The 26,362-nt window shown below is 44.0% G+C and overlaps 1 protein-coding gene across 1 annotated transcript in view; it reads left to right on the forward strand.

Moving 5' to 3' along the window:
• Positions 1 to 26,362, forward strand: part of fam222aa (family with sequence similarity 222 member Aa) — a 55,166-nt gene that overhangs the window by 8,147 nt on the left and 20,657 nt on the right. Inside the window, exon 2 of the mRNA XM_088297379.1 lies at positions 21,298 to 21,440. Within this exon, the coding sequence (XP_088153505.1) occupies positions 21,344 to 21,440 (97 nt within the window). The 5' untranslated portion in view covers positions 21,298 to 21,343. The remainder of the gene's footprint in view (positions 1 to 21,297; positions 21,441 to 26,362) is intronic.

Raw genomic sequence — 26,362 nt, forward strand, 5'->3', positions numbered from 1 at the left:
ACAGATAAGATATTTTCTCTTCATGCTTTCGTAATGTATTCCCTGTCGACAAAAAGCCACCAATTTACATCTCTGCGCTTTGATTACCTGATTGGGGGAAACAGCGAGAAGAATGGGGAGTTGGCTGACGTTAACAAATGGCTGTCCTGTCCCGTTTGTGGGGTTTGTCCAATTCTGTCTATGTATTGACGTACAAAAGATGAGGCGATGTGTGACCTATGTCATCTGTCTATAATCGCCTGGAGGGAAATACATCAGCCGCATGGATGCATCAAGGTTCAATGCCTATGATTATACTGCAGGAATTAGCTATTGACTTCTATTTTCTTCTGTCGCTTGCTCCGTATTACCTAATAACAGCGCACATAATGCTGACCAGTGTCTGCACTCTTGCCGGCTGGTTGCATATTATTCTGTTTCAAATGCGTAACGCTTATTCGCTGTCACACCTCCCACAGACCGTTTGTGTCCGTGACAAAAAGAGGCCATTACCCGAATGTAAGGCGCTCGCTGTAAAGTAATGAAATTTTTACCGAGTGTAGAAAACAATGTTGTCTAGTCAGGAGTGTAATTGCAAAAGCCACCTCACCATTTTCTCCCTAAAGTTGAACGGGAATGCTATACGATTTCATAAAACTCTGAAGATTTATATCATTTATTGACAGTGGAGATAATAAGACGAGGCTTGCATATTTAGTCAATGTCGAGAATTCCAACCTAGCTGGATACAGTTTAAAAGTCACAGCACCAGACCCACAGGGGCACATTTACATATCTGAATAGGGATGGTGCAAGTCAGCTATATTGTTGGTATTAGGCACCAGTTTCCTAAATCTTAATGATGGGGGAGGCTTTTGCTCCCACCATGTTATTTGTGTCAAGGAAAGGTTGGAAATCCCGACGATATTGGACCCTGAGGCCAAAGATCTTGGGTGCCTGCTTCCACTCACATACAAAAACATAGGAACATTGACATGAGGACATGTATTGCCCACACACACACACACACACACACACGCGCACGCACCCCCACACACACTCCCAGCCCTGTTTTATTACCTCCTGCCTGCCGCTGGAATTGCTTTCCTCCCTCGAGTGAGCCAGGCAAAGCCGGCTTTATTGTGTTAACCTATTTGTGTGTCAAGAGCGATTGCGGCGTTCTTTATCTCTGTTTGTATTCGGACGGGGAGACAGCAGAGAGGGCGAGAGAGTGGGGAAGGCGGAGAGCGAGCAATGGGGATGTGGTTGCATGGAGTGAGTGGGGGGGCTGGTGGTGTGTGGGATGGGTTTGCACACGGGAGCTAGACGAGCCACCGGAGTTAGACGGATGGTCGGTCACCTCGTTCCACTCTGGAGGATAATGACTGGTTGCTTAGCAATAAACCACCCCATATCCACTTCCTGACTTGAATCAACAGTCATCACTTTTTTTTCTCTACAAATAACACATTTATATTTTCATAATGATCCTGGTTTCCATTAAAAACGACAATTTATATGTACCGTATTTATGAGTGGTCTAATCTGTTCAGTTGACGTTCAACTCCAGTTTACGTTAGGATTCCATAAATACATGTTTGTGAGTAAGTGTTCATATCCACATTTGCGAGCAGTTGGTGGAGTTTGACCGGGATTACCGCAGGCCATAGCGATACAGTATATCCCTCCAGATCACTGCTTTTTTCCCCAACCTTTGATCTCTGCAAAACCTGACCACTCACATATCCTTGTTCACATACTCTCAGTTTGATGGGCGACCACAGGCTACAAGAGCGTCCCTCTTGTGAGCTCTTAGTTTTATTAACATTTTTATTGACTTGGACAAATTGCTGACCTTTTGTGGCATAATGAATGGGCCAGCCTGCTTGGGAAAACGCAGCATTCTGGCAGAACCAACTGGCATCTTCCTAAGCTGTTTAGTTCATGTGTGCTGTTTGAGCAGCAGGTCACAGCTTTTTAATACCACCGACTGTTTTCAAACATTTTAAATTTAAGAACTGTTTGTGGATAAATGTATTTAAGTTTCAACATAACCACAATTTAGACTGCCTTTCATCACAGTAAGTCACTGCTGGTTTAAGATTTGGCTAATTATCCTCCATCCTTAAAATACATTCTTTGCTCTCTTCTTTCATGCAATTTTCTGTGAAGTTCATATTAAAGTTGTTTCTGATGATAAATAGTCACGCGAATTCAAATAGATGTCATGGAGTGAATTAAATATTTCAGCTGGCGTCAAGTCTGTTTAGTGTTCATTTTTGGATTGACAAATGACAAGTTGCTTTAAAAATCTATTCCTGTTTTCGGAGCCTCTTGAAATAGTGTTTGTGGAGTCTGTTATGCACCCTTCTGCATAGTTTCTCCTTCCTTATTTCGTCGTTTAGGCTCATGCGCCGTTGCTGAAAGTGACAGCTTTGCACGTCCTGGGAACGTCACACACATAAACCAAATGTACTCCATTACCCCCCCCCCCCTTCATATTTCCACACCATGCTTCTGTGCCTACGTCTATAGGAACAGCTGTCCAGCTGTCACAGCAGCCATCCAGTCATCCTCTCTCCAAGGCAACATCTGTAGCGCGGGAATGCACAAGGGCAGCTTGTCGCTCTCAGCTTGTCCCCATAGACCGTGGAAGTGTGTCATGCCTTTTGGCTGCACGTCGCCACTGGCCACATCAAGCATGTGACTGCCTCTGCTTTTTACATTATCAACTCATTTTAACCACTTAAACAAGCCCTCTGCAATTTTTTTCCCCACCACTTTACAGTCACAAGAAAGTCCTAAATGAGACATTCCAAGACTGCTTTGAAGCATGGGACCATAAGGCAGAAAGAAAAAAAAAAACAACATGGCACATTATCTTAGCCATTAATAGTCGTTTGCTTGTGCATGGATATGTGTGTGCGCACACCTGGGTGTGTGTCTTTACAAAATCCCAGCGAGCAAAGTGCAATGGCCTGGAACTGACGGGAACCCACTGGGAGAGTCTCTCCTTGATGTAGCCCCCCTCCGCCCCCCTTCCTCACTACCGTTTCCTCCTGGCAGCGGAGCGTCGGCGAGGCAGGAGGCGGCGGTGCGGGGATAGAGTAGGAGGAGGGTTGCCATGCGAGATGAACAGAGCTCGGGTCCCCTCTGTCAGAAACAAACTAGGATCAGGGAGCTCGCATGGGACTCTCTCGTGGGATGAGCAAAGGGGGGAAAAGGAGACAGCAGCTGTTTTTCCTCTTATGCCTTCACCAGAAAGTGTGTGTGCGTTTATTATTTATTTATTTATTTTTTAAATTTCGCTTTGTCTCTTGTGGGGTTGTCATTAGCGCCTGTCATGCTGTTTTGTGGCGATAAACATGGATGAGCTCAACATTTGCACTTTTGAGTGTCATAATCATCCTTGTGACTCTTGGATTTTTTTAGATGGTACTAAAGGGATGTGATTTCATAATCAGACACAAAGGGCCAATCAGGCAGTTGCAGATGTAAAAAGGTAAAGTCAGTTGAGCTCTCATAGGAGTGCTAAGGGAAAGCCTGTACTAAATTATAATCGCGACAGTTTCTAGGGCCTAATGAGGAACACAGATAAATTACATCAGCAGTCTTCATTTGAGAAGACCACCTCCACGTTGTACCTGAGCTCCTTTTCACTTTGTGTACAGAGAGCTTGGTGCTAATATGTCATGCCATGCAACAAACCACCGGAGAAGATTTGCGGGGTGCCAAGTGCCACAAGAACATCACATATGCATGTAATTATTATGTGAGTGGGAGACGCGACACTTTAGTATCAGTCAATCTCTGGAATTATTAGAAGCATTGCCACAATATTATGGATTTTATGGACGGTAAGCGATTTTGTCAGTAACTTGCAGTGACGCCAATGGCGAAGAAGGCGTTATGCTCATAAAATTGGAAATATTGGGGCTGGTAATGAAAGTGAAAGTTGCACCTTCGTGAATGTGGATGATTCATTGCAAGAGTTGCTGGGTCATTACCTCCTATGTCACAATTTGGTATATATTTCAATAAATATTTTCATTTCACATATTCAAGGGTAATGGTTAAAGAAGTATTTGCGGTATCTTGGAAAGTGATGATTTTGGAGGTATGAGGATTCCAGGCGACGCCAGCGTTTTACTGTTTGCTCACTAATTTCAGAAAACCCGTTGATCTGTTTCACACATTTCCCTTCATTTGAAAGAGTCAAAAGAGGAACCAAGTCTTAATTAAATGTATGAAAATGTGCTTGATGCTTGACATATTATGACAACATGTTCAGCCATTTTGCATGTTAAGACTAAACTAACGCCAAAATGTTGTGTGGTGTGAGACAACTCAACAGGGACTCGTCGTAATACATTTTGATCGTGACAAGCAACAGAAAAGAATTGGACTTAATTATTGTGTGTGTGGATGCGCCAAAGCATTAGCAACTAATTGCAAGTCATTAGAAACTGTTTTGGATGTGCACAAGTGACACAATGATGTGAAAATTGAACAAGCCCTTTTGTGAATTTCAATTCTGGTCTGAGAAATGGACGAAAGCAACTGAGAAAAACTGTATTCAAAGGCAGCGCTCTCTCACCATAGAGTCGAAATATTGAATATTATACCCCACACTATAGATAAAGATCCTCATTCCAATTTAACTTTAACTGCTATGGGTGCAAATTTAGCATTTTCCTTTTAAAATGTTGAAATCATTATTAAATTAATTCATTGCTGCTTAGGTAACTAATTCCTCTTGATAGATATTGTAAAAAATGTATTACTATCAAGTAACATGAAATATATTACATTTTGGATTTAACATGTCCAACATTGAACATCAACCTCAAATTTAAACATTCTAACTCTTAATAAATGCATTTGGTTGATAAATGAATGATTTTATGACCTTTGTGACAAACTGCATAGAAAATGGATGGATCCAGACATGAATAAGATTCAACGGGTTGTTTTGGATAAAACAAGGACAAGCAGTTGTGCATGCATTTTATGATCTTGTGACATGGCCAATTGCTGTCTTGGGTTTATTTCAGATCAGATCATGTGAAAAGGAATTGTTCGAAGAATGTGGGATTTTTATTTTTTTTATCCATCCATCCAATCCATCCATTATCTGAACCGCTTCTCCTCACGAGGGTTGCGGGGGCGCTGGAGCCTATCCCAGCTGTCTTCGGGTAGTAGGCGGGGTACTCCCTGAACTGGTTGCCAGCCAACCGCAGGGGATTTTTTAAAAACAATTTTAAATAGACAAAAATCAATGTAAGAACTTTTCTGGTGTAAACTTAGCCTATCTTAGAGGCATCCGTCTGTGACTTCAGATTGAGCCATGACTGAGAGCCAAATCAAAATATCCATCTGGATGCAGTGAAGTCTCTTCTACTGTGGTGGGTCACAAGCAAACAGCTGATGACAGGGAAATCGCCTGCTCATGACTTATGTTTTATCATTCAAATTCCCTCTTTTTGCTGTGATTGACAGCTCGGCATAAAAGCAGCGGCGGGCCGATGGTAGCTGTGACAATGGTCTTGCCTCCTTGCCTCGTTTTCACACTTTTTTTGCTGTCACTGACAACATCGCTGATTGCCTCTCTGCCAAGACGCATGCCATTAATATTTTAAACAAGGGGCCGAGTCCAGCGGTATTATTTGTAGAAAACCAAAAGGATTAACTGGGGCTAAATTGGTCTCATGGTGCCGAGCCTCCTTAAAAAAAAAAAAAGGATAATATTAGAACTCTGAATAGATGCTGCTGTGATCAATGTGCTGATGTCTAATCGCAGCCCCCACCTGATAACTTTATGCGTTCTCTTGTGGCATCCAGGTGCAGTCAATGCTTTTATCTGTGGTGTGGAAAAAAAAAATAGAAAAGCCCCGGTTTCTATGGACATTTTCCGTGACGGCACAGCTAGAGAGATCCCTTTCAGCGTGCTTGGAGAGTTGTGGTTTTTTTTTTTCTTTGTCAAATGGGAGCTTAAACAGCAGTTTGTTCCAAAATGGCAAAGCATTGATGTATTATGAAAGGGAGGGGAAAAGGAAACAGCTCCATTTGGCCCTCTGTGCTTAACAACAATTTGAAGTGTTTTAACGACTTGTAAAACCTTTCTAGACTTGAACTTTAATGGCTTTCTGTGCTCCAATTTCATGGACTGGGCTTTTGTGTTTAATTAGGTGTGATTTGTGAACATTTCCCAAGTGGTAGGAAGTCTTTTTTTTTTTTTTTTGCAGGGGGAAGTTTCTGCACTTCCTTAACAATTGCTACAATGTTGCTGACACCTTGGGCTCTAATGGATGTCTTCCTGTGTAAAATAGCCTCATAAACCAAATTTTAAAGGACGTGGATCACGTGGCAGCAATATTCAGTGTCTCAGGCGTTTCTGATGTGGGTGTCATATAAAGAAGCTGAAATTGTGGGATCACAGTGCACCTTCTTTGTTGCTTTGTGTGTGTTCTGGCCATGGAAACCCAACGAGGCAGTGCAACCTAGATGACTATTTGACTCCCAGGTCAGAGCCACATGATAGCAACACTGTTGGTCAATGGAAAAAGATATACTTTCCTTTCCAGAGAGCTTCGACCGCTTTTGTGATTGTGTGTGTTATCGTGCACATTATGTGCTATTCATAATTCATTTAGTTCTATTTTGAAATCACTGAATGTGTTAATAAGAATTTAAGGACAATATAGCACCACTATTCATACTATTTTACAAGTCTTTTGTGTAGTATCACATGATGCTGATAGTTTAGACCGCAATTTTGGAAAAGTAAAGATTGTGGATGTTCTCCTTGTGCTTGTGTGAATCTTGTTTGCGTACTCTGGCTTCTCAGATTCCCAAAGCAGATTCCCTATTGTGCCTTGATAAGCTCCCGTTCATCCACGCCCCTGAATAAGATAAGTAATAGAATTCCATGGAAAACCATTTGTTTGGCAGTTGGTATCCTGTATTGAAAGTTATTTATATAACTGGAGTGGAATGTTGTTGTTTTTTTTGTTTTTTTTTTCAAAATTAATATTTGACTGTGATCTTGTTTCTATTACAGTACATACTGTACCTAGAGGGCAAGCTTAGTAGATGGCTTGGAGGCCTGAGGTCTATTGAATGTGATCTTGTTTTCACTTTTGTGATTTTCATTTATTTTTCTTAGACATTTTAATGTATTTTATTATTATTAGTGTAGTGGTTCACACAGAATCATGATTGACTGGTAACCAGTGTAGAGTTTTAGTCTGTCCCGCTCTTCTTGTCACCTTGACAGGGTAAGTGGTATAGAAAATGAGTAGTTATGATAAATAATCATTAATTATGTTGAATAAGTAGTTCATTAGTCTTGTTATTTTCGTAAATGACTGGAGGAAATTGCGTGTTTCTACTTTCTCACAGAGAAGCCAGCAGGGTCCATTTTGAACACCCACTGTTTTTGCCAAATACGCTTCCTTGACCCTTAAAAGGCTTCGCCGTGTCTCTCTTCAGCATATACGCGTACAGGGGTGTCTGTTTGTAGGTTAAATACAAACATGACTGTTCCACTTTCTCACATAAGCCCCCCACCTCCCATTTTCCCCCACCTGCCCCCCATACCCCACACGCCCGAGAGCTGCGCATGCTGCCACCAGCCTCTCCCCTCTGCCCACCATCCAAGAAAGATTGTCTGTGTCCCTGCAGCCTCGCATAGCTCCTCTGTGTGGAAGCGTGGCTGTGACCCCTGACCTCCTCCTCTTGGAGAAAGCACTCTTGACCTGCTGCCCCATTGTTTCCAGCGGGGATGGATGAGCAGGCGCCGCCTCTGCCGGCACAATCCTTCACTCAATAGCCGCTCCATCTGTTGACTGCGTGACTCTGGGTTACAACCAGGGATTTTGCTCCGTCTGTGCTCGGGTATGAAAGGGGCTATGTCAGGGGGGGCTTCCTGAAAGGGGTTTTAACACTGCATTTGCAGGGTGTCACCATGAGCTCTCTCTCTCTCTCTCTCTCAACCCCCTCCACCCGCTCGTCATCACTCTGAACACAACCGGCTGGGTGTGTGCGGGATGAGAGGCCTTCATTGTGCCTGTTCACAGGCCCCTAGGCAACAGGGTCACCTTGTCCCTAAACAAATGTTGCCCTCAGTGGGATTGTTAGCAATGTGTGTGTCGCTGTATGTGAAAGGGGGTGGTCAGCGTTTTGAGTGTAAGAATGCGTGATCAGGAAGAGGGCAAAGGCCTTGACTGTGAAGACATTTATCTCGAATCTCTACCTTTCACATCAAGACCTATTCAGTGCAGTCCGCCTGCATCAGGTTTTCAAACGGCATCACAGACAAGAAACATTGTAACCACTCCAGGTCAAAGTGCTCTCTGAGAACATTTGGTGCCCAAAAAGCTCATCATGAAGTTTGCTAGTCTAGTTTAGCTGTTTTGTAATCTAGTAGTACTAGTAGTACTTCCTAGGCCTGCCTGTTCCACACCAGATGTACTTTTAACTATTTGAATAGCAGCAAAATATGTGGCTGCTGTGACAGCCGGTTCACCTTCAGTAATTAATGTTGAAACCACAGTCTGGCAGACAGTTGTGCTGAGGTCCACTGTCTGCCTGCGTGTGGGAGTTTTTTATTTGGCGGCGTTGGGAAGCTTTATTTTGTACTAAATCAAATTTCCACCAACTAAAAGAAAAGCTCGCTTGTGGGATGCATTTTGATTCAATTATTCCAACAAATTAATGCACGCTTGTCTTTTCTAGGCTTTCACAAGCTTTTAATTTTCTCATGCTTTTGACAGTGCAAATACATGAGCCAGTGTTCATTTGGGTTCTTTGTTTAGTTTGCATCTAATGGGGTGGTCCAACTGCTTTTTCGACTCTGTACAAGCACAACTAAATTCCCTCATCTACTGTTTCCTGTCCTTTTATCCCGGAGCCGCAGTCAACCACTATGTCGCCACAGGCTCGCTGAATCCCTCGGCTGTCACAGCACGTGCCCACCACACCTTTCCTCCACTTAAGATGATTAAACTGCTCTGCTTATGTCTTTTTGCACATACGTTTCAGCTCCACCTTTCTTCCTCAGGCGAAGAAAAAGACAAAGTGAGCTGCGCTATCAGCCCGAGATAAGTGGTTGGTTCAGGTGTAGAGCGCCTCACTAGGCGAGACAGTGCTGAAGGAATGGAGTAGGTGCGGGGGGGGGGGGCGGCGGCGGCGTTGTTTGAGGAGTGGAATGAGTGGAGGCAGAAAACTGCAGTGACAGCAGAATGAATAAATTGAAAACTTCTCTCATTGTAAATTGTCTATCGCTAGTGACAAACGATCTGATAGGCGAGCGGCCCGGCTTTCCGATGCATCCGTCCCAATAGAGCTGTGAATAACGGGTCTATCTCCACACTGCTTAGCACTGGCCCCGCACTTAATAATTCATGCAGTGTGAAATATTTTCCCCGCTACAGATATGCCAAAGCGCTGCCGCCAGCAGGCGGGGGCGGTGAGGAGGGTGTCCCTACGGTGCTAATTTGGGGGATGGTGACGTGCGTAGATTTCTAAGGGCGCCGTAGTTTAGAGGCGATGCCACATTTGCCCTCGTGTATGCACTGTCTACTACTGGAAAGCCCAATGAAAGATGACATTTAACTCACGGATAATCTGCCTGGAGCGGGCTGCAGAGAGGACAAATATATTTCCATTTAAGATGGATCGGTAAAGTGGCCGGATACTTACCTGCTAACTTAGCAGTGTGAAGACTGCCCCGATCCTCCTCGCCCCCGACACCTGCTTTCTGTCTCTTCCGCCTGGTGCAAGCCGTCCTCACCTTTATGTCGCTTTTGGATTCAGTGATGAGTCTCCCGTGCCATCACCTTGCTCTCCAAAGAAGTGAACCTCATACCCCACCTTTTACACGTGAGTTTCAGTTAGTGCGGCTACTTACTTGTCTCCGCTTTTCCTGTACAAACTGGCTATTTTCTGGCTCACATTTAGACCCTGATACCAATTATGCAAACTATTAAAAATTTAAACAGGACCGTCTTTTATAATTTAATCCTAAAGTAATAGATTCTATTAAAAATGCATGAGAAGAGCTTTATAGATGGAGAAGGAATTTGTGTCTATCAGAGAATCTCCAGTCAAGGATGCAGGCAGAATGAGCAAGTGGGATTGGTGGCATTTCCTCATTATTCTAATAGGATGTGATTAGCATAAAGCGGCTAAAAGGCTGCTGTGATCATGAGCAAGAGAAGGCTCATGTATCAGAGCGCCTCGCAGGGAGCAAATGAAACTGGTTTCACAGTGTATTTCCTTCCTCTTTTAACTTTCAGATGGGATTCGAAGTGATGTGTCTGTTTTAGGGTCCACTTTGGTTTTTTTTCTCTGTTCTTTTGATTGGCTGCTTTTGTTGCTGTTCCAAAAAGCATGTAAAGGTGTTGAGGCATGAAAAGTGGAAGTCGGCAGTTTTGTATCTTAATGGCTCACAGACAAAGTGTGCCACAGCGCTTTTTACTCTTGCTCCACTCTTGTGCTTTAGCCCGTAGTTCACTTCCTGGACACCTAGAAAGCAGAGTGCCTGCATGTGCTCTAACCTCATAACCTCCGCCAAGCCTGAAAGTGTGAGCTTTTATTATTTTACTACTAAGCAAGCAGGATGGCAAAAACCAACATTTCCATGAAAGTGTGTGGAGGAGAGGTACTTGTTCTGAGCAACAACCTTTCAATGTTGTTGAAAATCTGGATAAAAATGTGAATAGAGGAATGCATTTGTGGACAATAAAACCATTTGAGTTGGTCCAAAATGGAATGCAGAAAGTCACTGCATGTCATTTACTGTGAATAATGATAATTATTATTATAATATTGCATGTAAGATCTAATCAGTAGTTTTAATGTCGCATGATTTCATATTGCATTCTCGTCATTTGCATTTATGCCACTTGGACGGCCTCGTTCTTGTCAGAGGCCCCACTACTGATTTCAGAAACTTCCCCTCTCCTCAATTAGGTCCTGCAAACAAATTCAAATGCTCTCGCTCTTCAGTTTGTAAGATTAAACCTTAGCAAAGGTCTCCGCTATTGTCATTGTCATTGTTTTGATTTAAAGTTTTCAGTCATTTTCTGGCAGGAGCGCTTGCATAAACAATTTTCCTTGCATCACAGCTTCAAAGGACGACAGATTGCAAAAAAGAACGCCTCTCTGTTGCCGTTGTCATTTGCTTCAGTAATTAAAGAGCTGCAGTCATTCAGATAACAAGCAGCCTGTGGGAAAAAAAAGTGCTTATTAATGCTCTGTGAGAAGTGGATTGCCAAAGCCAATAAAAAATGGAACCCTCACGAAGCTTATATGGATTTTAAGTCTGCCTCTAAGGTAAATTCCCTGCCTTTTTGATGTGATGGCTGCCTGTTGATGGAATAAATCCAATGGGCTTAATCGATCATCTCCGTGGAAAGGTCAAGAGGAGAGGCTCTGGTGTTTGAAGCGCTTATCCTGTGGAAGAGTGCCAGAAATGTGACACCTCCTTATGAGCGGGTGGCGGCGGGCAGATTAGCGACGGACAGGGTGGCCCAGGGGAATGATTTAGGGAGATGCAGCGCTAAATACTGTACTCTGTGTGTATCAGGGAGACAGAGAGAGGAGGGGAACGTTCTCAACTGATTTGATCCACTCCTCTTTTTCAGGGGGAATGCAACATTTCAAAAATGACATTTCAACCATCTTCCAAATTTAGAAAAAGCAGGTGCACGCATGCTGCTGAACAAGGGTTGATTGGTTTTAACCTGCTGTCGGCGCTTTATCTTTAATGTTGCTTGAAGGTACTGTTGGGTTTCATCCCACTGCAGTCTAATCTAATCTGGAGTGGGTGGCTGTGGGCAGCATCTGTGCTCCCAGTTGAAATAGGGCTTTCTCTCGGCCTAATCCTCTATCCAGGGATCACTCAGTAGGGTAAAGACAATTACCAGCCTGCTTTCTCATGCTAATGGCATCTCTAACTAGATCTTACAGAACGAAAGGGGGCAAATGGATGGAGGAGCAGGGACAATGGTGAAAAAAGATGACCCAACTAAAATAGGTTTTTAGATTAACGGTTAATTATTGATAGGGACTGAGTTGAAAAGCCTAAGGTCAGGATTTTGAGAGCATTTTCGGGGGAATAGGGTGATAGATGATCGAGTTACTTGGTGTGTGTGTTGGGCGGAAGTGGTGTTTGGTCAGGAAGTTGCTGAGACAGAGCTCATGTCGTATCTGCAGCTGTGAGCCAAGTAGTCTGCCTTCTTCCCTTTTTTTATCACCTGCCTCCAGCAAGGTGTCTGGAGTGGTTTTAAATTGCATTAATATGCAGGAATTTATAGATTGCCTCCCTTGGCATTTTTTCAGGGAGGCAAAGCAAGTATTGCGGTCTCCATCTGCACTAATTACTGGGTCTTGGCAGTGTTACCTGTCTCTTGTGAAGGACAAACTCAGGCACTGATGCAGGAGCACGCAGCGCTGAAGGAGCTCATCTGCCTGGAAGCGTGCAGGAAGAGGGATGTCTATGAGGCTTTCTTTTTTTTTTTATTCCTGATATGTTTGATGTGTTTGGAAGCTTGACTACCATGAAAACTCTCTGCTGGAAACATCAATAAACTAAATGACTTTGACCAAGTTCCTTCATGTGGAGCTCAGAGAAACGCTAACAGGCTTTGCACCTGATCTCAGTGACAGTTGCACGCTCACTCCAACTAAAATATATCAGGGTTTATCTTTTGTGTATCCTGCTGGAAACTTCAAATGAGTGTCTCTGGCAATGTCTGATCATTTTAAGTCATGGCAGCACAAGAGTAGCGCTCAATGCCAGCTGCTTTCTCCTTGAAGTAGAACCCAAAACAGAATATGAGTCCAAATATATGACAACAAATGGATCAAGAATCCTTGAGTGGGCGCATGTGCTGCTGTGTCAGTGATGACCTTTTCCTCTGGCTGCCTGTGTCTGGTCAAACTGTCTGATAACATGCAGCCCATATCAGGTTGCCTTTGTCAAGTGAATCTGCCACTATTTGAGATCATTATAACCTAACCAAATGTGATCAAGTTATTGCTTCTTCTTCATTTGAGTTCAGTGTCGAAGCAAAAGTGGAGCTATGTGCATATGCTATATGACGATTGACTGTAGTTGATCTCATTGGTATGCAAGAGTGGAACATACATAAAGCAAAAGGCAACATTTAAAATGCATATTGTATGATGCGGGCTGAAAGAATTAAGGGAGCTTGTGTTGCTTGTTTATAGCTTGTGATGATTCATCATAGCGCTGTACACCGTGTTGTTTTTAAAGTCATGTTAAATCATTGGGAATGGCAAGTTTTGTCCTCTTGTTTTGATGTCACAATATGTTCATAGTTGCCGTTGACCAATGCATGACATGTTGGTAACGTAAGCCTGATTAGGATTTACAGATCTTTATACAGCTAATATATTCTATGCAAAAAAAAAAAAAATGGAGGACAGCCAGATTCTTATGATCTTAACATGTGGCATGGGATGGCCTTCCCATTCCTCCATTTATCACTCAGAATTTATGATTGGCCTTTGGACCAATCATTGAACTGCCGGGTTTCCGAGTCCAACTACTGTGATAGTTGGTACCTCAATCACAAGGTCCAGAAAAGTGGGCTGGTATGGTCAGGTATGTATTTAAATTACTGGTGGAAACAAGTCTGAAGTTTAGACTCCCTGGAATGCTTCTGCGTGGAAATCATGCTCATGATTGCGCCAGCTGGGCCTTGATCCAGCAGGTGATTACCAGCTGCATCGTTTCACTCCATCCAAGTCGATCCTGTCTTGTCTGGTCTGGTCCATTTTGGACAGGGAGGAGGGGAAGGGACGACAACAGCTGGACGGCCCCACTTGAAAGGGAAAGGCGGCTGAATTAAATCCCCGTTTCCTTCCTCACATTCTGCAGGAAGCTTCGAGCAGTTGTGTCATCTTCGCTCGTGTACTTCTTTCATTTCCAACCGAGCAATAACGCCTTTGTCACACTTCAAATATATCAACTGGGATCTGTGTCAACATTTTGCCGGTGTGCTATTTGATTGCCTCGTGGGCTTGGCGGTGCACTAATGTTATGCATGATTGAGTATTGGATCTGTGACACCCTCGAGTGAAAGGACCATGGGAATTGGGGTCACCTTAGGCACAGCAGAGCGCAATGTGTGGAGTCAGCCTGCTAGCAGCTGAGGGAAGGAATCACACTGTTTGTATTTAATTATATGTCATTGATTTATTGAACAGGCATTAATAAGCAGGCATTCTGAGGCCGGGCCATTCTGATAGAAGGTTTTCCTTTTCTTTTTATTCATTCCGCTCGCCCGCGCCCTCCATTTCATCATAAACTGACATAAGCCTTTCTTTGAAGTTCAGGAGCCAAACTGAGAAATGACAGCACAACAAACAATGAACAAAACACAGAAAGACAATGGAAACTGTTTGAATATTCAAGCAAGCCGTAGGATGATGGGTGATGGGGTGGGGGGGCGAAAAAAAAGATCCCTTGTTTTATTGTTCCTGTGTTAAGCTGTGAATGGGCCTGTCTGGGACAATAAAAGATTGTGCCACATTGGAATAAGACATTTTTGCTCTATCAACAATGCTTTACAAATAGTGTGAAATTCAAGATTATGGGGAAAATATAAATCCCAAAGCGAGAGCCAAGAAAGTGCAGCGCATCTTTCACATTTTGGCAGAGTAGGTATGGATTTACGTACATGCAAGATAGTTCACATGCAGCATGCCGACACGGCTGTTCTGACTGCACCTGTGATCAACAGTTTAGCATGAGCAGCTCCTCTGCTCGACTTTCACAAGAGATGTGCGTGTGGAGGTGCGGTTAGATGATAGGCAATGTCGCTGCAAAACAATACGACCAAGTCAACGCCAGCAGAAGACTTCCCCCTGCGGTTTTATTTGACAACTTCAAGCCGCACTCGCATTGCTCAAAGTCTCTGGCTGGTATCAGCAGGAGCACAAGCGGCTCTGTCATGTTCTAGGAGCTCTTTTGGTTGCGCTATGAAGTGGCAGGGACTCTCCCAGCAGGGGACCGTAAGGACATGCACTCATTATTGCACAGGATACATCTCTTCGGTAGACATTGTAGTTTTTTGTTTATTTGTTTGTTTAACATCTTTCACGTCAATTGTTTGCAGCTTTTCCAATCCTCAGTTTTCTCATAAATATCTGTTCAAATTATTTGTCATTCTTTTTACCACACGAAAGCATGCGCTGATAAATTGGTTTTAATCTTTTTCATTTCCCCTTTTTTATACTATTTGTTGAATTGATTTTTACAAATCTGATCACTAGACAAACAAAAAAAAACACAATGACAACTTATAGAATGTTTAGCGCAAGGTGTAGCATAGGAGTACAATGATGCTATTGCCCAATTTTTACTTATTAAACAGTGATTTCACGGTTCTTGCTCTTGTTGCAAGAACATGGTCTGTCAGACAATAGTGTCCAATTTATAAGCTCCTAAAATCTCATTCATTGTGGTAGTTGAGTTTCCATGCAATGCTGTTAGAATGAAAGGATTGTTTGTATTGTTTGAAATGCATGTTTTATTGATTGAGTCCCTCAAGACAAGTCAGATTGCAAGAATGTCGAGTTTATTTTCATTCTCTGTGTTCCTTGTGCACAACAACAGTCATCTGTGGACCTCTGTGAAGCGTCAGTCTCTGCATGGCATCTGCATTGTGAATGTGCTTGCCACATGGATGCCTTTTGCGCCTCCCATTTAGCATGAATGAAATCATGCCCGGCTCAAAGATGCAGCAGTTGGCTGTGCAGTCAATTAGTCTTCATTGCGATTACAGGGTTGACATTAGTCTAGACAGGCGTATTTTGATCAGAGATGACAGGCGGCCCCGCTGCTATTGGACTGCCAGACATTCCTCACCCTTCATCCTGTGGATGAAGCTATCGAAGCTGACTGCTATATGGAGCCCTTGCAGCTGAGCGTCTGTGCCAAGATGCCCTTCATCCGCTCTTATAAATATGTCGGCGTGGAATACAAGGCGCTATAAGCCTCAATAACAGCAACACATGGCCTCGTCTGCGTAAGACTCGGCTGTCAGTATGTTATTCCAACACTGTATATCACGGCAATGATGCCTAAACTGTGGGCTTTTACACACAATGGCCTTTTGTTGTGCAGGTTATTTATTGTGCTGCTGTGAAGCTGTGCAGAGAGCTGGTGGGTGAGTGCATCCAGGGGCTTGTATTGTTAGGGAATCAGTGGCTTGTGTTTGTGGAGCTGGGAGGGTTGGCTAACAATGCCCTTTTTTATGTCTCAGAGTGCGTGCCTGTCGGCAAATGTCCCCTCGCAATTTTTGTCTGTGTGTTGTTTTGTTGTTTGTGTGCGTGGAACGGGGTCAGCAAGCACAACCCCGCTCATTGAATGCCGAGTCCAAATGGATGGGCCCTCACACGGCCACATGTGAGCATTCGCGTGTGCATTTTGAATACACAACATATGATTTTGTGTGGCTGAAGGTTTTACTGCCTGTCTCTGCTAATGGAACCTTTCTCTCGCTCTCAGTATTCGTGTGACAGTATGGTGACGGACAAGAGGGGGCGGCTGAGGGATTACGGGGGTAGTGCAGTGCCTTGTTAAAGAAAAGGAAAGGGTTAGAGTGTGTCGATTGGATTAACTTGTTTGGGCTTATTAAGAGAAAAGACGCAGCAGCTTGTTAAAAGCACTGCATGGGGTGTCCCACAGTGAGACGGCAGGGTCACCGTTCAATTAGGCTCAAGCCGCACCCACCCCGGAGGAGATCTGGCAGGCTCCTGGTCCACAAGTGGTCCTACTCAGGAAACTTGGAGTATTCCAGGAAAGCTGAACCATCCTAGGGAACACCGAACAATATAGGGGCAGACACTTGGACAAAGGCAATGTTGAGTCTAGGTAATGCTGCAATATTTTTTAGTTCTGTTTTTTTTAATAATAAAACCCTTCCATAATGTTTCCATAACATTTTTAAAAATTTCTAAAAAAAAAATCTACCCAATCGCAAAAGTCGACCTGTTTTTGAGAGTTCACTACACCCTCTATTGTGCTGCTTTTATACTTTAGAACATGTATTTCTGGTGACATAATTGGTTGAAAACACTTTGGGGCTCATGGCACTGGTCCAGAAAATTACGTCGCTGCCTACTTCTTCAGAATAATTGTCATCAGTCCACTGCAAAGATTTGGACAAAACACTGGTCAGTTTTGTGTGTCTGTGGTAGCGTTGAGGCTGATGATATATTTGGTTAGTTGTCGGGAAATGTTTGATTGAAATCTGCAGAGCAACATGATGTAAATAATGCAAAGTTGAGTTTATAAACATGCAGATTTCTATTGGTAATTTCTGCCATAGACAATGAATACAATCTATATTCTAAACAATAATACTCCATTGATTTTTTTTTAAACATTTTAACATAAACATTCTCACAGTTAAAAAATACTAATTGTATTTACTTGAATTTTATTTCGCCCTCGTAGATTTAATATCGTTCCAAAGACACTCAACACTTTCATTGGAGCTGGCCTCACAGTGTTAGTGGAATCTGATTGAATCTTTAAACAAAACTCAAAACATATCTGTTCAGAATAAGATCCTCTCCCTTGTTTTGATTTAATTGACTTTTATTGATTTTTCCTTTTTTTTCGTTGATTGTACAGGGTCCTTGTGTGGCGCCCTAAAAGTCCTTTCCTTGTGGGGTACTTTGTTGTCACAGATGCTCATGCATTTCTTTCCAGTAGTGCGTTGACAGAGTCCTTCCCAACTCCTATTTCTACAACATTTAGAATTGCCCCAACAGATTTTCCAAAGAAATAAAATGGAAATGCAGGACATTACACATCTTACTTTACGTTGTATACCCAGGCCCGATTAACAGCTTTTCTGAGCATGTTTAAAACGAATACACCCAAAAATAAACACTCAATTGTTTCACCCACGAGCACCCTGCCACATCCTCCACATTGCAGGATGCTTATCTCGACAGACAGCTTTGGCTTCGTGGAGACATCTTCTCTGATCTCCTCTGCCGTTTAAGAACCTTTTAACGAAGAAATAGCCCTTTGCCAAGCCCACTGGCTCTTGATTCCGGCTTATTCCCTCATCTCATGGGACTGATCCTTCCCGCCCCCACTGCAAACCCAGCAGCAGTGTTATCAGAACGATAGCCGTCCTGGCTTTGGAGATACGGCCATGCTGGTGTAATAGGAGAGTTGTGAGTGGATTTGATGAGCAAGTGAAGTGCAGGTGGTTTGAATGTGCCTGCTCGCTCACATTCTTCAGCATATTCAAGGGGATTGATCCAAGCATGACGGGCTATTTTAGAGCAGCTGTTATGATGGGTCAGAGTGTTTCGCTTGGAACATCATTTCCTGCCACTGATCGACATCTGCTCAGCAGCACAATACCTAAAAGGAAGAGACGAGGCAAAGAGACGAGGGCATGACAAACAAGCCAAAGACTTGCTTCTTCTGCTTCGCTCTTAGGGGCAATAATGGGAGAAAATTGGTTCTTGAAATTGAATTGAAAAAAAGTGGGTCTTTTTCAGCAAAGCATAATGCCTCAAAATACATTTGGTGAGTAGCAAATGGAGAAAAATGGAGCGCAGTTATGCGATTGTCTTTCATTTCAGACAGTGAAAACGCTGGAAGTACCCCCCCTCCCCCGTAGCGCCCCCACCACCAACTAGCTTTTAGTCTCAATCCACACTGCATGCGCCCTTCCTCTCGTCTTTTAACAAATGGTCTGTGAGGATGGGCTGCCGGTGACATTAGTGAGCACGTAGAGAGGGCCCACAGAAAAGGATTATGTGAACAGCCAGTAATGAACTCAAAGTGCCAGTGTGTTTCGGCCAGGCCCGCCCGTGTGCCAGAGGAAATGACACTGTGCACGACCTTTTTTTTTTTATTTTGCACCTGGCGAGCAATAGAGTGGCCTCTCTTTTCCATCAGCACTGTGTCCGCGTCAGTGTGTGTGTGTGTGTGTGTGTGCGACAGATAGTGGAATAAGACTCCAGATTCAGTGTATGATTTTGCACAGTGTGTCCGTTTTGAGCTTAAAATATTATTTTGAGTTGCAGTTCTGCATGTTTATTGGGCCTTTTTGTAGCCAAGTGGAAAAAATGCTAGATTTTTTCAAATTTGTAAAAAATCTGATTAAATTCATTTTGCTTCTTGCTCGTAAACAATGCTAATATATTCCTGAGCATGTCACTGGTATTTTTATTCCTCAACATTATTTGTTATTTGTTTTAATCAGAGAACAGGATTGTGTGTTTTGTTTGTTGTCTTAATAATAATTGCAGTTGCTTTCTTTCTTTGTGAAATTATCATCTATAAATCTAAAGTAATGGGCACATGCAAGGCTCCTTAATGTTACTTTGCTGATTCGCTAGCAAAATAAATAACAGGACACAAGCTTCAGCGAGTGCATGAGAAATCATTTTTCAATGATATGCCTGACGCTGCCACTGACAGCCAACATGAAATATTTGCTCCTGTTCTTTGTTTTAATATGAAAGGAGGTTGGGAAGATAGTGATTCATAGCGATGTGTTTTGGACACAAGACTGTGCCAGAGCTTATATGAAGGCCACAATTCTTTTTATAGGCATCGCATGCACGCTAGCTGCGAGTGGACTTTGCCAGTGTTCTACGGTGTGAGTGCCTGTTCCCTGGAAACCCAAAAAAATTCAACTGAATGCGAGAATATCAATCCTCATCATGTAAGAACACTTTGTGGACTTTGGTGGTTTTACTTTAACTGTCCTCGTCTGGTACTCGACAACTTTTAATGAGTCACTATTGTGAAACTGTTACTGATGATTGATGCTCTCTATGTTGCTCGATTATTGAGGTTTTTGGTGAGGGAGCGGTTTGTTTATACAGTACATAAACAACAAAGCAGTGAGTCCTGATTATATAATCAATTGCTGGCCTTTTAGTTTTCGCTGATTGTTAATTTTCCTTCTTACCAATACATTTTAGACAATTATTTGCTTCTGACTTGATAGGAACAGTTTGGGTGCTCCAGTGCAGAAGGCAAAGTTCACCTTTCCGTAAATAAAGGTCCAAAGGTTTTCTCATTCAGCTCTTCTCGGGTTTACGTGTTTAAACATTTGCTTGCCGTGGGTGAAATAATTAGGTAGTGAAGAGAGGAAGAGATGCTTTGAGATGTTCCCACAGTGAGGAAAAACAAGAGCTGACTAATGTTTAAAGTGTTTTTTCCTACCTTACAAAAAGTCAGCTGAGAAAAGGAAGACGGACAGGGATAGATGAGATGGTATGTCGGGTCTCAAGGTTAGGGCCAGGAACTACAGCCTCCACATCCAAAGCCCGTTCCATTACATTGTTTCCTTAATTTCAGGGGGGGGGAAAAAAACTCTTTTGGTGGCATGAACTACTTTGTCGATTGTAAACGAGACCTCAAAATTGAGAAAATTTAATTAAAAAAAAAATCACTCAAAGACACACTCCAAAATCTTGTATAGCGTCTTCCCAGAAGAGTGGAGGTTGCAAAACGCGGGAACAACTTTCAATTTCACTTTCTGTGGAAAGTCGAGGCGTCCCAATCCATTTGTCCATATTGTGAATATATGTATTCCATTATGGGCTTTTTTCAGTGCAAACTTGCTGCCACGGCCTCACTTTTCCTGAGTGAAAGTGGTTGTAGGGGAAAAGAGCGAGCAGAGCTACTGATTTATGGCCTGAAGCGAGATTGATTAGTGCCGTCACTAGCTGTGATGTACGGTTGGCAGCCCCCCCCCCACCCTCACCGTTGCATTTGCTCATAAACACACTCAACTGCACAGTACAGCACACGGCTCCACATACATGCAGACACCACTTTGTCCCCAAGGCCCTCCGTGACAGCCCCCCAGTGCTACTGCATGCTAAGCTTAGCAGTCAGACTGCTTTTTCTTTTTTTTTTTCTCCGCCTGTCTATAGATAACGCCATCAATCACCACATGCATGCTGCACTGAGAGGAATGTGCTAAAGTGCTGCTACTTGTGTGTTTGTTGTGAGCAAGGTTTCATAGGCAGGAGATATGCTTGACTAGCTGTGTGGAGCAACGCTGTGCATTGAGGCAGGGTCGAGCGAGCGGCCCCCAGCGCAGGTGTGTGTTTATCAGTCAACACATGCAGCTCAGAACCCTCTAAATGTAGGCAAGCTCTCCCCAATGCATACTGGGTGAGAAACAGAGCCTCATTTAGCCACTTAGCCACATCCCACCAGGATAGCGGAGGCACGCTTTGACCTCAAATCCTGCTGCTGATTTCACTTGAATTTGTATTTTTGCATTCTAGGTTGGCCGCAGAACTCCGCCGGCTGTCGTACTGTGCCCACCTCGCCATGCTGGCCTGTCTGCAGAGGAGGCAGAACCCTCCACCCCAGCACCCGGCGTGTGCCAGCAAGAGCTTGGAGCCTCCGCAAGCCCTGGGACGCAAATGTGAGTTCACAAAAACGTTGGGGACGTTGGAGACCGGGAATTGAGCTCGGTGAATTTGGTGGATCGAGTCGGAATGTGTACACCGTGTCCACGTAACCCTCAGTTAATCAGTCAGGTCCAACAATGGAAACAGACCGCTAACAGTGACTGTAAATAAGTGACCGTAAAATAGACTTTCCGGTTTCTGCTGTTTGTGTCACCATGATCCCTCGCTTCTCTGGGGAATTCCAAACAGTTGGACGGGCAAATGTGCACTTTACAGGCCAGATTGTTGTGTTGTTTGGCTCATCATTGTGAGTGGGACTATTTAGTCGTGCTGATTGTGCGTTCGTGTCAACAGGGCTGAACAGACACTGTTTTAACGTGCCTCATGGCCCACGTGACCCTGAGGGGTCTGTAAACATTTACAGTGTCTGGTTGGGGCCGCCTGTAAAGCATGACAGCTGCTGTGTTGGCTCCCCCCAGCACCACCCTGTGTCCACTCACAAAATGGTGCAAAGGGACAAAGATGAGTTGTTGCAGAGTTGCTAAACTAGTTGCAACCAGTTTGTAGCTGCGGCATGTCGAGGATTGATTGGTTATTGATTTGAGTCGAAGCTTTTTGAGATCAGTTTAAACTGCGATGTTATAAACAAGCGTCTGCCTGCATAATGACAACTGAGAAGTTGTTTTGTTTTGCAAGGCAGCCATATAAGCCATTTCAAACTGATTAATAGAGAAGAGAAGCATCTGATAAACAAGAGTTACGTGTCTCTTCAAATGTAAGACAATATGCACGACTTTAAAAAGCATGTGAATTAAATTACATGTGTCTTTTGTAATCTTCCTCCATAGCGATTCAGCTACTTTAGGTCATTACGCCGATTGGCTTTGCATTGAAGGATATGATTAAAAAGTGATGAATTTCCGATCGAGAGCTTTAATGTGCCTGAATTAACAGTTTCTTTTACAAGAAATTGCTTTTTCACTAAAGGTGTGTTTAAATCAACAGAACAAAAGACATCCATCCATCCATATTGTGCTTATTTGGGGGGGGGGTCAGGTTGCAGAGGATGTAGCCCATGGTAGACGCTCTTCTTACCAAAGTCTATCGGGATATGCTTGAACTCTTAACCCAGCAGGTTATGCAGTATAGAAATTGGATGGCTGAATTTATAAAGAAGTATTTGTGAAAATAGAATCTTGATCTGAGTCTTTAACTGCATAGAAAGGAAATGGATGGAGACTCTGCACAAATTCCAACTACAAAATGGGACGATGAAAAGAGAGCAAAAAGAAATGAAATGAAGCAGGCCATCAAAACTTCATCTTTATCCATTCCTTTCCGGTTTTGCAGGATTAGCCGATTTGCATTCATGAAACTAAAAGAAAAGTCTTTTGTTTGCCTCCTTCCTTTTCCGGCCTCCCTTTCACTGTCTGTCAAGAAACCTGACAGTCCAATACTATCTCACAAACTGACGTGAGGTTCATAATGAGGTTGTTCAAAAATGTCCAAGTTCACTACATATGTAAACATGCCGTCTAAGAACCACTGACATGGGCTTCACTGTCTTAGTCCCGTTTAGTGACAGCAGATTTTCATGAGGTGACCCAGCCTCTCAGTGGGAGACTCCCATACCGGAGTCTCCACCACACAGACACAGTGAGTGAGCATGCAAGAGGTGGATTACCTGGCAATGAAACAAAGGTGAAATGTGTCATTTGCTTCTTCTGTCCTTTGTTTAAATTGTGTGTTTGTGTGTGAGTGTAAGAGAGACGGAGGGCTGTAATGGGAGGGTGAGGAGGCTTTTTACAAAAAGACCCTGCATGCAGATGCCGAGTGACTGCACAGTTCATTGATGCGACTCCCATTAAAAATCCCTCATACCCTCAATAAAAAAGGACTTAACTGGCTCTGCCATCAGCTGGAAGCGTTCAGATCAGCTCGCCAGACAATCAATTTCCCCCAAGCGCGCAGAGCTTAGCAGGAGAAACGGGAGGCGGAGAGTAGGATGTTTCCATTATCACAGCCCGGGCTCGAGGGGGGCTGGGGGTGAGGCGCGGTAGAGCGGCGTGCAGGGCGGAGACAGCAGGCAGCAGAACTCAGCGAAGGGAGATGGAGAGAGAGCTCTGAGAAGCCGGCTTTTCAGAAAGCCATTGACCGCCTGCCCTTAAAAATATCATATTGGATTAGCTTCATAGGGGCGGCCTTTTGATATTTTTTTTTCTTCCTTTGGCCATAGAATTAAAAGGCAGTGCAGAGCATTACTTGAATTATAAATCATAGGCACTTGCTTTCACAGCGTCCAAATTCCACGCATATGTGGCTGCACTCTCCTGCGCCAGCCGCTGTCATTTTTAATTAAATCCTCCTTATGGGTGACATTTGTAGCCCTCGTCCTCGCCTCCGCGTCTCTCCACCGCTGGCCTAGATGGAGACATGAAAGGCAGAGACGGCCGTGGAGCCAGTGCCTCTCATCATGTTATGCCCCAGAGGGAGGGTGCCCAGACGAGAGAGAGAGAAAGAGAGAGGCCACGCAGGGGGAGAGGGGTGAATAGAAGCAACTGACCCCGGACACCCTCCACCAGAGGCAACCCTCCCCATCATTACGTCTCCGTCATCACAGCCCTCCGCTGTGGCTCTGAAGGTCCGAGAGGAGTGGAGGGTGAGCATGAGAGGAGAGGAGAGGAGAGGGAAGGGAAGTTCTCCACACCAGTGATGAGTAACACTGACATAGCCCCCCCCCCTGCAACCACCACCTGCCCCTTCTCTGGCCCAGACACCAATTACTCTGCTACATGTCAGCTCCAGGAAAAAGAACTGCTTCACAATCCTACATGACAGTTAGACGGTGATCTGGTTATTTCCTAAAATATTATTTTGTCAGATTTTCCATTGGCTTGTTTAATTATGTGGTGATTAGTGGTCAAACCCGGGTGTCCCTCCAGGTTTTGGGGAGAGGGCTATTATTTTAAATAGCTTAAAAATTAGTTCCTCAGCCAGTAACCTTTATTTGGATAAGGGCTATTTCAGTGGTGTGTGAGTGTGGTGAAATCAAATCGGAAAGAACAGTTTAATCCTAGTTAAATCCATTTAATCAACTCCTATAAAAGTCCTGATTTGTTTTTCCAAATGTGCCCTCATTCACACACACCGAGGAGAGGCGATGGAGCGCACATGCAGCAGTAACCTCCTGCGACACCAGCCGCGAGGCCTGGCGTGCCAATCAGCCAGGTGTAGATGAAACGTACCCAGAAGGCCTGATATCCGCGGTTCATGCCGTGTCAAGCCAGGTTCAAACCTCCTCCAGATTGATGGACAGAGACAATCACACGGCCTCGGGACACAGCATAGAGGTTCACCTGGGGATCTACCTAATAGCCTGCTTTCTCTGCAGGCAGGGAAGCCGGAGATGGTAGACAGTTGCTTTGCTTTTAGCTAAGTGGCGGGAATTCATGGACACAGTGACCTCTTGTGACCTGTGCATAATTTGGTGGAAGAGTCACGACAGAAAAGTTAGTAAGCTTCTAAAACTGCAGTATGTTGTGTGGGCTGCTGTGATGTCATCCTTTCCAGTTGAATATTAATAGGTGGTTACAATAGCGGCTGAAACAACTCTGAGCTTTGCAGGCTACTCGGATCAACACGGCTCTACTTGCTAGTCTCACTTTTCCATTGGCAAAAGCAGATATTAATTCCACATGAGGTTTCAAGACTTCTAATTGGTGCAATAAATCTATCAGTATTTTGCTATTGTAACAATTAAGGGTGACAACATGGCTGGAAATGACAAAAGTGAACGTGCATGTTAACATTAGCTTAACCTGTTAGGTCAGCATGTTGCAGTTTTTTACTATAGCAGGATGGCCAAGTTGAGAATGAATCAGGGGTGTTGGAAGAGGGAGACATCTAAAACAGGCTGGATAGGACTTGGGCACACTTGCTCTATAGTCTTCACTTTATTCTATACAGGGTGCAATGGCCCATTTTCATTCTCCTTCCTGAATCCTATGCACAATTGAGAGAAGAGAGGAAAAAATATGCATGTACTTGACCTTTTCCCACTGACTGAACGGTCCTTTTTCTACGTCCTGTTTGGAATTCTACAGAGTGTCCGCATCGGCATTCTGATTATTCCGCCAGGTCATGAAGTATTCTTCACGGTGAATGGTGAGTGACAGCTATCCATGGACTGCCTCTTTTCTGGATGCCTACTTATGCAATTTCATTGTGAACAATCCCTGCATTTGCTCTCGCATTTGATATGCGTCCGCACAGTTTCATCAACGGGGACGGTGCTACACCGGGGCCTAATCAGAAATCCGCGTTATAAAATATATTTAGGAAATATTTTCTCAGCCCCACTATGTATCGGTCAAGCCCATTTTTAGCCCCGGGAGGGGAAATATTTTGAAGCCTTGTGACTGTGCATCAAGTTGAAAAATGGTGAGAATTAAAAGGAGGAAGCACATGAGTGGTCACCGCCTTCCCTCATGCGCAGTATAACCTCTTGCCATCTCAGTGCTGGCACACAGAGGATCATTTCCGTCTGGTAGTGACCCGCCGAGCTTTGCCTTCACTCTGCCCTCTCGCCTTCTGCTGTGAGCACAGGGGGTGAAGCAATCTTACTGCCATGGGAGGTGAGCTCGAGGAAGAGGGGCTCTGCTGTAACTGTGTTCACAGCAGGTATTGGATTGAAAAAGAGCTTCCTAGTTCCAAAGCGAGCCTGGCATTTGGGCGTCCCTGCAGGTGCAGGCATCAGCACCCTCTGCCTTTGCCTCCCAGAGAGCGGGGGTTGGCTGGTGGGGATCGAGTGGACAGTGTGTCCCCAGTCCTTTGCTTTCGCACAGGAAATGACACATTAAGGGTCTGATTTACCAAGGGTTTGCATGCACAAAAACAGGCGTGATTTCTCACACAAAGCTGCCCAAGATTGTATCGC

This window comes from Idiotropiscis lumnitzeri, chromosome 1 (assembly GCF_059441095.1).
Source record: "Idiotropiscis lumnitzeri isolate Australia: NSW breed Sydney's pygmy pipehorse chromosome 1, RoL_Ilum_1.0, whole genome shotgun sequence".
Lineage (NCBI taxonomy): Eukaryota > Metazoa > Chordata > Actinopteri > Syngnathiformes > Syngnathidae > Idiotropiscis > Idiotropiscis lumnitzeri.